The 12,888-nt window shown below is 37.1% G+C and overlaps 1 protein-coding gene across 3 annotated transcripts in view; it reads left to right on the forward strand.

Annotated features, from left to right (window-relative positions):
• The window catches only part of ALS2 (alsin Rho guanine nucleotide exchange factor ALS2), a 58,625-nt gene that overhangs the window by 15,135 nt on the left and 30,602 nt on the right, over positions 1-12,888 (forward strand). For all 3 annotated transcript variants that reach the window (XM_043910387.1, XM_043910389.1, XM_043910388.1), the window contains exons 4-8: positions 68-1,005; positions 4,127-4,484; positions 5,840-6,008; positions 6,876-6,972; positions 10,277-10,354. In XM_043910387.1, coding sequence (XP_043766322.1) covers positions 68-1,005; positions 4,127-4,484; positions 5,840-6,008; positions 6,876-6,972; positions 10,277-10,354 — 1,640 coding nt within the window. The remainder of the gene's footprint in view (positions 1-67; positions 1,006-4,126; positions 4,485-5,839; positions 6,009-6,875; positions 6,973-10,276; positions 10,355-12,888) is intronic.

A 12,888-nucleotide genomic window follows, 5' to 3' on the forward strand; every position in this document is an offset into this window, starting at 1 on the left:
GCTGAGAAAATGTCTAGTTAATTCACTAACTTTTTGTTTCTGTTTTGTTTTGTTTTTAAACCCTCAGATGGTGAGGTCTACAGCTTTGGGACTCTCCCCTGGAGAAGTGAGCCAGCAGAAACTTGTCCAAGCAGCCCCATTCTGGAGAATGCCCTGGTCGGGCAGTATGTTGTTACCGTGGCAACAGGGAGTTTCCACACCGGAGCGGTCACAGACAGTGGTGTGGTGTACATGTGGGGGGAGAACTCTTCTGGCCAGTGTGCGGTAGCTAACCAGCCGTATGTTCCAGAGCCAAAGCCTGTCAGCATTTCTGACTCTGAGAGCAGTCCTTTGTTGGCGGTCAGGATCTTGCAGTTGGCATGTGGTGAGGAGCACACTCTGGCATTGTCCCTCAGCAGAGAGATCTGGGCGTGGGGTACCGGTTGTCAGCTGGGTCTCATCACCACCACCTTCCCAGTGACAAAGCCACAAAAGGTGGAACACCTTGCTGGGCGAGTAGTGCTCCAAGTTGCTTGCGGTGCCTTCCACAGCTTAGCGCTGGTCCAGTGCCTCCCTTCCCAGGATCTGAAGCCAGTGCCAGAAAGATGCAACCAGTGCAGCCAGCTCTTAATTACAATGACTGACAAGGAAGACCACGTGATTATATCAGACAGCCACTGTTGTCCATTAGGTGTGACACTGTCAGAATCCCAGGCAGAAATCCAGGCCACCTCCACCATCAGCCCCTCCTCTGAAACCCTTGACAGCCAGGGAGAAGTGTTTGAGAACACTCTTGTGCAGAATGAGCCACCTGCTGCTACTGAACTGAATGTTGGAAATGTTCAGACCACAAGTGTTCAGACCACTTCCTCCCCACAAGATATCATGGGAACAACTGAAGTTTCTTCTGCAAGAAGTCTACCATCCTACCCTGACAGTCAGGCAGTAAATGAATATGTGCAGAAACTGTCGGATCGTTCAGTAAGAGAAAACTCCGAGAACGGTGAAAAGCCAATGCCATCTCAGGTACCTGCTAAATTTTGTAAAAGTGTTTCTGGAGTTGAACCATCTGAGTTTTTCTTGAGAAACTTTAAATGCCTAAGGGTTGGTATCATTTTTAATTTTTTTAGTTTGACTATAATTCTATCTCATCGTGCAAGCCTAGATCAGAAAAACCCTGGATTGATTCAAAATTACTCTTTTTGTTCAAATTCCGGCCCTTTATGATGTTGCAAGATATTACTGTGCTTGTTTTATAAGTAGCAAAATCCCATTTTTCTTGTCCAAGTACTTTTCCCCCCTGGCTAAGTTGGGCTCTCAGAAAAGTTTGATCTGACATGACTGTGTATTCACAAAGAATTCTCTGATCTGTACTTGCAGCACTCTTCAGGGTCTAGAGAAAAATCCTTTCCTTCTTTATGAGGGAAGCTTGCTATGTGGTGGGGATCCCTACCTCAAGGGACCCCTCGATTGAGGGCAGGCTTAAACTTGACTGGCATTGCATATTTGAATTCTTTTCAGTTATATCAGTGGTCCTTACTGGGAATCATTGGATGGAGGCTTTAATTTTTTTTTTTCAACTTGTTTAAACTATTTTTAGTTGGAAAACGTGTAATAAGTGGAGAGAAGCTATTTACCAGGGGCATATAGTAAACTGTGTCTCCCTGCTTCAAACAAATTGTTCTGAGGGATACTTGGTTTTTTATTCTCAGTAGAAGGCTTTCGCTTTTGCTTTTCCAAAATAAATCTAAATAGAAAGAAACATCTAACCATAGGGACTTCCCTGGTGAGTCAGTGATTCAGACTCAAATAAAAGAGCTACCTTGTGGCATTGTTTTCAGGTTTTTGAAACCACTTTACCTCTTGACTCTTCCTTACTGTTTGCTGGCTCAGGATAGAAGTGTGGCTTAGAGGAGTTTTCAGAAACAGTCTTAATTTCAGTCTACTTCCTGAACCTTGTAGATATTTGATTTTTTTTTTTTTTTTTTTAGTTAAGAAGCTGTTTGGAGAAAGAAAGGGAAGTCTAAACAAAGTGAAAGTAATAATTTAACAGGACTTGTGCATGCTAATAAAAAAGTTAGATTTTGACATCAGAAGTCATTCATCTGATTTGTTAAAATTGAAGTTAAAAGTTTATTTTGTACTGTTTATTTGATTAATAGATTGTCATTGAAATTGTACTTTTCTTAGGACCCAGTCATTTGGTTAAACATGTAAAGCCTTGGTTACCTGTGCTAGTTTCAGCAGTGTGTGTGTAGCTAAGTGTAACTCACTCATCTTTGTAAATAGTGTCTCAGTCACACAGCTAACCCTTAGGAATTTATGGAGCCTAGGATGAGTCTTTTCTTCTTCTGGCCAGATGTGACTGAAAGAATATCACATATTTATGAAATAAGCCAAAGTGTTTGGTAATGACGCATATGTCTCATTATTGAATTTTACTGACTGGGACTACTAAAATTGTGTCTTTTGTCAGAATTGCTGGGCATGTGTTTTTATTTACTTATTTTATGAATTGTTAAATGTAATTAAGTAGAGGAGCAAATTAAGACAATAGTTTAAAGTTTATATAAGGTAGAGTTGTTTTTTTTTAAATTTTCCTGAGCCTGACGCTAGGACCTCCCTAAGCCAGTCACCCCTAATACTGTTGCAGCTTCTGTCATATGCATGCTGTTAATGTGACTTCAGTCTGCCCGACTATTTGCGACCCTATGGATTATGGCCTGCCAGGCTCCTTTGTCCATAGGGTTCTCCAGGCAAGAAGTGCTGGAATGGGTTACCGTGCCCTCCTCCGGGGGATCTTCCCAACCCGGGAATCAAACCTGCGTTTCTTCAGTCTCCTGCTTTGGCATTGGCAGGCGGGTTTTTACCAGATAGCACCACCTATGAGTGTTTGTAAATAGAGGGTGGAAGTAGCAGCACTAGTTTTTCTGAACATGTTATCATGGGAACTGTGTTACCAAGGAAGTGATAGACTTTGTATTTAACTTTTTTTATATGGTCTATTTGTTTATTTTGTTGGATATTTTAATTAAAGACTCACACAGAAGTGGTACTTCTGAATTTAGTATTTAATTCACCAAAATGTGTTGAGTGCCTACTACATGTCAGACACTATGCAGGGAACAGGAATTATTTCCTGTAAGAAAAGCAGAAGCCAGTGTTAAAAATGGGGGGTTTGGTTTGCAATTCAGGACGAATGAAGAAATATTATACACACACACACACGTGTGCATACCCACACCTCTGGGATATTTGGGTAGCATAGGAAACAAAATTTTCACTGTGACCTGTGCTCATAAACCAAAAGCTTTTCGTGTGGGTTAGTAGGCTTATCTTTTTTAGTTAAGCAGTGGTGCTTGACAGCTCAGAGTAAATTTTAACTGATCTTTCACTAAGATACCAGAAAACTTTAGTTAGCTTTCTAATACAGCTGTGAATAACACTGAGCGCGTTGGATCCAAATGTTTAATGATTAGCCTCCCACATTACTGGCAATGAGAGCAAAGGTAATCTTTCAGTTTACCTTGTGCCTGGGTCATGGAAAATAACTCCTGATGAGATAGTAGCAGGGCATAAACGCGAAAACATAATTTAGGGGCTGATAATTTAGAGACATAGCTTATTCCTCTGCCTTTGTATGCTATATATAAATTTCTATACAGTATTTTAAGAAAAGCCTAAAAGAGAATTTTCTTAAAATTGAATTTTTTTCTTATAATTTCTTAGTAGAAACCTGTATAATTTTTCCTAGTAGTGATCAATAGTAAAGCTTACACTTTTTCAGCCTTCTATCCAGGGCAATTGCCTCATGTTAAAGGCTTTGTTTTCATACCTTCCCTCCCCTCTCCCCTCTACTGTGTTTTATTTTATAAAGCAGCTGGAACTTATTTTTAAATCCCATGATAAGATCCCACTCAAACAAAAGGAAGTACTTTTTGTAAGGAACTGTATTTCGAGTACTCTCTTCCATATAAATGTGTTAAGTACATGATCAAGAAGGGATACCTTTAGGTTGGAGATGAAGACCTCCTGTTTTAGAGTCTTATATTTGCGAATAGTGGTAGATGTTACGTTTTCTCTTTATTGATTATTTGTTGTGTAAGGGATTGTATTTTTACATGCTGTTTTATGTGTGTTTTTTTAGCCTCTTGTGGAAGCAGCAATCCCTAACCTACACAGCCCGCCGACCACGAGCACTTCCGCCCTCAACAGCCTGGTGGTCTCTTGCGCATCTGCTGTTGGTGTGAGAGTGGCCGCTACGTATGAAGCTGGGGCCTTGTCTCTCAAGAAAGTTATGAACTTTTACAGTGCAGCCCCTTGTGAGCCTGGAGCTCTGGCAGGCAGCAGTTCCATAGGCCCAGAAGGTCTGAAAGATAGCAGAGAAGAACAGGTCAAACAGGAGTCAATGCAAGGAAAGAAGAGTTCAAGTCTTGTGGATATCAGAGAGGAGGAGTCTGAGGGAGGCAGCCGAAGACTCTCTCTCCCTGGCTTGTTGTCACAAGGTGAGGGAACAACTAGCTTTTGTGAGCTTACTTCTGGTGAATCCAAGATGCTCCTGACATCACATATTGTGTTATAATAAATTTGCTTTCTTAATTACTAAAGTTAGCATATTCAAATATCAAGATTTATTTCATTAATTAATTTTTTAAAGTTGCATATTACTGTGCTTTAGAAATAACTTTAGACCCTCACTTTTTCATGATACATGCTTCTGCTTATGAACCTTGTATAAGCTAGTGGCACACTCAGCAGAAAAGATTGTAATTCTTAACCAGTGATGATCACTTTCTTTGTGACCCACAACTTAATGATCAAGTGACTGAGTCTGTACTTAGTGACACTTGATGATTTCCTTCAAAACAGTCTGTCACCAGATTGGTGTACAAGATTTGCACTGTGTTATAACAGCCTTTGGTATAATTTGCTGCTGCTACTGGTGCTAAGTCACTTCAGTCATGTCCGACTCTGTGCGACCCCATAGATGGCAGCCCACCAGGCTCCCCCATCCCTGGAATTCTCTAGGCAAGAACACTGGAGTGGGTGGCCATTTCCTTTTCCAGTGCATGAAAGTGAAAAGTGAAAGTGAAGTCGCTCAGTTGTGTCCAGCTCTTCGTAACCCCATGATTGCAGCCCACCAGGCTCCTCCGTCCATGGGATTTTCCAGGCAAGAGTACTGGAGTGGGTTGCCAGTGCCTTCTCCTTTAGAACACTGTAAAAGATGTCAGCATTCTTTTTTAAAAGATGAAGTTCTCTATAAAATAAAGTTAGCAGGCAAAATGCAAAAGCTTTTTAGTATTTTTCATTCATAACCATTTTCTTAGTTAGAAACTTTAACACTTTATGTCTAAAGTAAATCTTTTGTTACAATATTTATAGCATGCTTGAACTTAAGACCTTCATTTGGAAAAGCTTTACTTTTAATTTTGCTTTGACATGGAAGAAATATTTCTTAGCCTTAGTGTAGTACTTTGTTAAGCTTGTTCTTTAGAATACCAGTTACATAAGATGTCATATAGCCATTCTATATAAAAAATGTACCGAAAAGAATTTTGTGGCCAAATGCTTGGAAGTGGGGTAGGACTAAACAACTTTAAACATGGCTTTTAATTGCAGGACTTGTCCGTACCTTTAGCATGCTAATGTGTGTGTGTGTGAATCTCCACAGGTGCGGGAAGAAAGAATGTAGTAGGCAGTATTTACCAAACTCACTTAATCCCCAGTTTTGCAGTGAACCTATAGAATATGCTTCACAAATATCATGTTAGTATATTTTCTTGAAAATCAACAGTTTATTAAAACGGTACCTTTCTTCTCACCTGTCTGTTCCCTCATGATATTTCTGGTTTGTTTTCAGTCTCGCCCAGACTCCTGAGGAAAGCGGCACGGGTGAAAACTCGAACGGTGGTTCTGACCCCGACATACAGTGGAGAAGCAGATGCACTCCTGCCTTCTCTGAGAACAGAGGTGTGGACCTGGGGGAAGGGGAAGGAAGGACAGCTGGGGCATGGGGATGTTCTGCCCAGGTGAGTGCTGCCAGTGTTTACTGTTAGGCATTAGTTTAAACAAATAACTTCTCTCCCTTGAAGGTCTCCAAATCTCCACTTCCTCCTGGAGGAAATCTGGTCCCTTCTAGCTCTAGATTGTTATACACCATTAACTCTGATAAAAAACCAAAACAAACACCACCTGCTCCCCCCAATCATTCTTAGTCTTGAATTTGTTCCTAACAATAAAGGACTGAAGTATCCATGGTATATTTTTCCATCTCTTCTTTGATGTTTATTCATGTTAGAATGCAGAAAGGGCTGTTTGGGATAAGATTACATGTCACTGGAACATGTGAATGGTTCACGTTTTTAACTTATAAAAAAGAACCAACAGTTTTCTTAACCTGCAAGAGGTCTATCTGCTGCTGCCAAAATAACTATAACCACTGTATTAAACCATGTCTATTCATGTATATCATGGAAAAACTGTTTTAAGAGAAATTCTTTTGATATTAGCAATAAATATTTATAAAAGTGTGTAAATAGAATGATTATCTAAAACAGTCAGTTAATATAAATGTCTCTTTTCTCCTTAGCAGAGTGAAGCACCTAATTCATTAAAAAGTATACTTTCTGCCATATGAATCATTTAGTTGTTTTATGATTCTTAATAGATTCTGAATTATGGTGGTGAATTAGTGATTAATAGACAAAGATTAAATTGAAGCCATTTAAAATTACTTATATTTAGGAGTAGATTGAATATAAATCCAGTATTTTTAATTTTTTTTGGAAATATTTACTTTTACTTAAAAGCATTTATAATTTGAGAAAGTCCATGATTCTTGCTGAGAATACTTCTTACTCTGAGATTGTGTGTATGTGTGTATGTTTTTTTTTAAGGCTTCAACCATTGTGTGTAAAATGTCTGGATGGTAAAGAAGTAATCCATCTGGAGGCAGGTGGTTACCATTCTCTTGCACTTACTGCAAAATCCCAGGTAGGAGGCAAACTATTAAAAGCGGATCTTGATTTCATGAAAGACCAGCATGATGAGATTAGACTATCATTTGTTGAGAATCTTATCTGCTGTATGTCAGGCAACAATCCTATATCTCATTTGATCTTTTTAGTGTTTTACATTGCATTGTATTATTTCCATTTTATAGGTGAGGAAAGGGAGGTCTAGAGAAATTGTGTAACTTGGCTAAAGTCACATGTGTGACTGTAGAGTTTGGATTCAACACTGGTCTGCTTAACAGAGAAGCTTTTTTTTATTTTATTTATTTATTTATTTTTTTTATTAGTTGGAGGCTAATTACTTCACAACATTTCAGTGGGTTTTGTCATACATTGATATGAATCAGCCATAGATTTACACGTATTCCCCATCCCGATCCCCCCTCCCACCTCCCTCTCCACCCGATTCCTCTGGGTCTTCTCAGTGCACCAGGCCCGAGCACTTGTCTCATGCATCCCACCTGGGCTGGTGATCTGTTTCACCATAGATAGTATACATGCTGTTCTTTTGAAATATCCCACCCTCACATTCTCCATAATGTGCTCTTATGGAAAAATAGAACTCAGAGTTTTCTAAGGTATTGGTAAACTTTTATTTCTTGACGAAGAAAACACTTATTTAAGACAGTAAGAAAACAGAAGGCATTTCTCTCTTAAAATTGTGAGACCTGAAAGTGACCTCCAGAATCATTTAAAACCATGCCCACATACACAAATCCTTCTGAGAAAGGTAGATTTTTAAACTTAACTCTTAAATGTATTCATATAATGATTCTTTATCTTGCTATAAAAAGTCAGTAAAAGATTCTAAACACTTTAAATGTTTTAAATATGACATAATAGTCTCACCAAAAAGCCATTATAGCTCATATAAATAAATATAAATATTAGCAAAGAAAAGGATAGTTTGCTATTAATGTGATGAATCATCAAAAAGCCTTAAAAATAAGAAAATAGAAAGTTGGTAAGTTACAAAATAAACGTAAAAATTGCTAGCTTTCTTAAATACATAAAATAAAGCAGAAAGCATGCTTAAGGAAAAAAAAAGCTGTTCACAATTACAACAAAAGTGTTAAGGAAATAGGAACATTGTTAATAGGAAAAATGTAGAGCCCACATGACACAAATTCAAGAACTCTTCTAAGTTATAAAAGAAAATAGTAAAGAGGGAAAAATTTTATTTTTAGGTAAGACTGAACATTGCAAAAATGCCATTTCTTCTAGATCATTAAATTAGTAGAGTGTAAATTCAGTACTATCCCCAGAATATTCCAATATAATATTTACAGCTTAATAAAATGATTCCCAAAATTATTCTAGGAGAATAAACAAAGGAGGTGAGCCACAAAAATTCTGAAAAAGAAAGCATTAGCCTTATAAAACATATTACAAAACTACAAACAGATTATTATAACAGAAATACACTATAGACTAGAAATAGCCTCAAGTATATATAAGAATTTAGTCTGTGATAAAAAGTAGGCATTTCAGCATTCTGAATCAGCCACAGGTGTACATGTGTTTGGCAGCAATCGACACAATTCTGTAAAGCAGTTATCCTTCAATTAAAAAATAAATGTAAAAAATTTTAAAAAGTAGGCATTTCAGATCAGGTGGAGAAACAAGACAATGTTCAGTAAATACTGTTGGAACCACTGGCTTCTTATCTGCAGAAGAAAATTAAGAAAACTTTACATATTCTAATTCTGGATGGAGTAAAGATCTAGATGTTAAAAAATAAAGCTTTACATGTGTAAGAACAAATTTAGGTGATTTATTTTTTCAGTAATCTTAGGAGTAGAAAAAGATATGACATCAAAACCAGAAATTAGAAAGTAAAGATACATATGTTTGTCTACAATAATAATTCAACAGTCCCACACAGCAAAAATCTAAACACAAACCAAAAAACCCCACAAACAAATTTAAGATACATATGGGGAAAAACATTGTAACACATATGACCTGATCCATAAAGAAAAATTGTTTAAGAGCATTTATATTCCATTCACTGAAGAAAAAATAGAAGTAACCAGCAACAAAAGATGGTCAGCTACTCAGTGAGTAAATTTAAATTAAAACAAAATTTTCTCACCCATCAGGTTAGCAGGGATTGCATTTAATGCTAAGTGTTGGTGAGGGTGTGGGGAAAGGTGCACACATTGCAGGTGGGAATGTAAGTTGGACTTTGCTGGTAGACAGCTTGTTGGTGTATAGCGGAGATCAGAATGTGTGTGTTCACTGACTGCAAGCTCTTTGCTTAGGGATTTATCCTAAGGAAATAGATACGTTATATTTATATATATATAAAGAATTTTAATGAATTTTTACCTGAAGTAATTGGAAAGAAATTATTAATAAATATACTTACCTCATTAGGTAATTGATTAAACAACACCCACAGTGGAGTTTCACATAGTTACAAATGATACCGTAGCTCTATACTTATTGACCTGGAAAGATGTCAGTGTGCAGAGCATTACATAAAAAGCATCAGGTCACAAAGCAGCATTGATAGTAGAGTCCCACTTTACACTTGACATTTTGTATATTCATTATATATAGTAGATAATACAATTTCTGGAATTATATATGTGTATGTTCCTAAAACAAGGTAGGAGTTGTCTCTGAGTGGGTGGTTCATTAGTAGTTTTCACTTTCTTTTTGTTGCTTTGTACTGTCACAGTCTTGTACGGTGGTTATGAATTGCTTTTATAATCAGAATAAACAAAATCATTTGCATTAAGCATAGTTACTGTAATCTGATTGTTTTTTTGTCTTTAGTAGAGCATAGGTGCTTTGTGCTTCTCCTGCAGTGATTCTTCATAAATGAAAAGCTTTCTAGTCGTTCCATAGGAACGACTTTATTCTGTGGACAGGAGTTGTGTCCACAGAATAAAGAATTGTGATTCCTTTTTCCTTCATGGTACTTAGCTTTATTTTTAAAAATCACTTTCTTTATAAGAGGCAGTATAGGATAGTTCCTGGGATTAAATCCTGGAAAATTTGTGACCTCTCTGGGCCAATTCCCTTATATGTTAAAAAAAAAAAAGATTGATAGTGAAACATTAATTAATACACAGAAAGTATATTAAGAACAATGCCTGGCGGGCAATAAACTCCTGAGAAATGTTAGTTAAAATGAATTTTCTAAAGAGTTGAAAGACTAGGATAAGTAATTTGTGTGTAACTGTTGGTATATATGTGTTATTATAAAAGTTCAGAATTGGCATGCAAAAATCAGTGTCACATCTCTTACCTACTTTCCTGTGGTTTTCTAATAGGTTTACTCCTGGGGGAGCAACACATTTGGTCAACTTGGGCATTCTGATTTTCCAACAACAGTTCCCCGTCTTGCAAAGGTACTTTTGTAACCTTGATGACTTTTATAGCAACTTATTCCAGAATTCTAAGTTATAACACTTTATATTTCTCCAATTCTTGTTTTATAAAATTAGAAGAATTGTATACTTGTAACCTGTTTGTTATCACATACATTAAAATTTTTAAAAAACTGAAGCTGCTTGTTTTCAGGCAAAATGTTCCCATTTTTGATGTGTTAGTTTGTTTTAATATTTCTTTTTTTCTTAACTTCACTAAGTATTCATAGTTCTGTTTTTTTTTTTTTAAGTAAAAATGAACAGGTTATTTTAAAGCAAATATTTCTTGTACTGTGAGGTTGACTTCTAAGCTTTATACTACCACATAATGCCTACTCTGACTTCTCACCTAAGTTTGACTTTTTTTTAAGTGTAACTTTTACATAATACTATTTGATAGTTTGTTTTGTTTTGTTTTTATGTACACAGTAGTAAAACCTTTTTGTAACCCTTTTTGTTTTCTATAGGGAAGCTAAAAGTATAATTTCTTTATTGCTATATGAATTGGTTTTAATTTATGTAATGGGTACAGTTTTAGAGGACTGTTTCTCAACCTTTTTTTTCTGTCACAACATTCTGCAGAAATGCAAAATTCATCAGTAGTATTGACTCCTCATATAAGATCTGTTTGTTTTGGGAGTGGATGTGTTGTGGGCAGAGTAGGCATGATGATAGCCCAGTAGCCTAAGAGAATGGGATATGGGGCTCATGTGTTCGTAGTTTGAATCCTCTCCATCCTGATGCATGCTGTCTGCCCTGAGAGTATTAGAGACTAGAACGGGATGTTTACTTAAGTTTCAGGAACATGATTCAAAATATAAGCTACAGTTAATACATGTTCCAGTGATTCATGTATTCAGTGTACACTGTGCATCCATCACTACATAAGACCTTTACCTGTTGCCTTTCCTTCCAGTGAACTAATTTTACTGGGAAGGAAAGACTTAAATGAAACATTACAGAACAGTTGTTATTTCTAGCTCCAATCTTAAATATTTTTAGCATAAAATGTTTTAGTGGTAAGCTATTCAGTTTTGAATAGCACATCCTGTGGAGTTGGACATGACTTGGCAACTGAACAACAAATTCAATTTCTGATATTTTATTACAAATAAAAATATGGTAAATCATTGTTTCTTATTTTCTGTTCATTTGAATAAATTAGAACATTCTTATATTCCTACTGAGAAAAGTTTTATAATCCAGCATGGAGATGCTGGAAATACAATTTTTATTTAACATTTTAGAGTCGGACAAGAGAGAATAGAGTTTGTTATAAGGTTCTAGTTTCATTACTCTTTACCTATACCTCTGAAAATACAGCATCATGATTTTGGCCTTTATTTGGGGGGAGGTTTTATTTTGGTTTTTTATTTGAGAAAATTATTTTGAAGTCATTTTAATTAATGTGTGAATTAAAATCAAGTCAGAGTGAGACCTGAATTAGTTTTGATTAGAAACTAGGAAGATGACTCTTTCCTCCTGCAAAAATTTTAATTCATTCTTTGCAAAACTAGCAGGAAGTCAGTTTTATAGATGACCTGAATTTGAGAAGATAATGTCATGCCTGAAGAGGATAACTGTAAAGTAGTGGAGATGTGCGTGATAGTCACTCACACACTGTCACCTAATCGCCCAGGATGTGAACCAAATCTAGACACGTAATCTCAAGATTAGACAGTTTTTGCTTTATTGCTCCACGATGGCTGAAGCTGGGCCTGCAGGACTGCTGCTGGGGCAGTGGTTTTCACAGCAGAACCCTTCCTTCAGACGAAACCTTGTGCTGGATCCCCTGCCTAAAACAGATAACTGTGGGGCTGTCTTAGTTGAAGGATGGAGGTGGGTGGGGATAGAACCCGGGCACCTGCCTTTCCATGGTGGCTCCTAAATCACTACCTGGAATCCCGGAAACCTGAAGCCATTGGTTTGGGGCAGTGATTCTCAGACTTTTGCGTATATCAGAAACTCCTGGAGCACTTGTCGAAGCTGACCGCCCAGTCCCTCCCCTCAATGGCTCTGGGCCTGAGTTTGCATTTCTCACATGTTCCTAGATGATTGTTGCTGCTGCTGCAAAAGCTTCTTGTTGAGCATCATTGGTCTAGGGGATCCCTGTAGATGGGCTTTTAAGGGGTTCTGCCTATTGTAGCATCCAGGGACGCAGTGAAGTCATGTGAGAGAGTTAGTGAGTTCCAAGTCAGAAAGCAGTTTTAGCACCCATGGGTTTAGTTGGCCAGAATGGAATTTAGCCTAGTTAGGTTTTCTTTTTACCTTGATTTTTGTGTACATAGCAGAATATGAATGGACAAAGGTGTGTCCTAGCTGTCAGAATAGGACTCTACAAGTTTCTGGGTCTTTGATTGTAGTACAAGCTAAGTCCTATGACAGCTTCCAAAAAGAACAATTAAAATATCAAATGTATGGTTTTTTTCTTTTTGAATTCAAATTTTTCAGTTTCTTATAGAACAATCCAGTTCTAAATTTACTAGTTGAACAGGGTTCCTTTTCACTGCTGCATC

The sequence above is a fragment of the Cervus elaphus genome, chromosome 8, assembly GCF_910594005.1.
Source record: "Cervus elaphus chromosome 8, mCerEla1.1, whole genome shotgun sequence".
Taxonomy (NCBI): domain Eukaryota; kingdom Metazoa; phylum Chordata; class Mammalia; order Artiodactyla; family Cervidae; genus Cervus; species Cervus elaphus.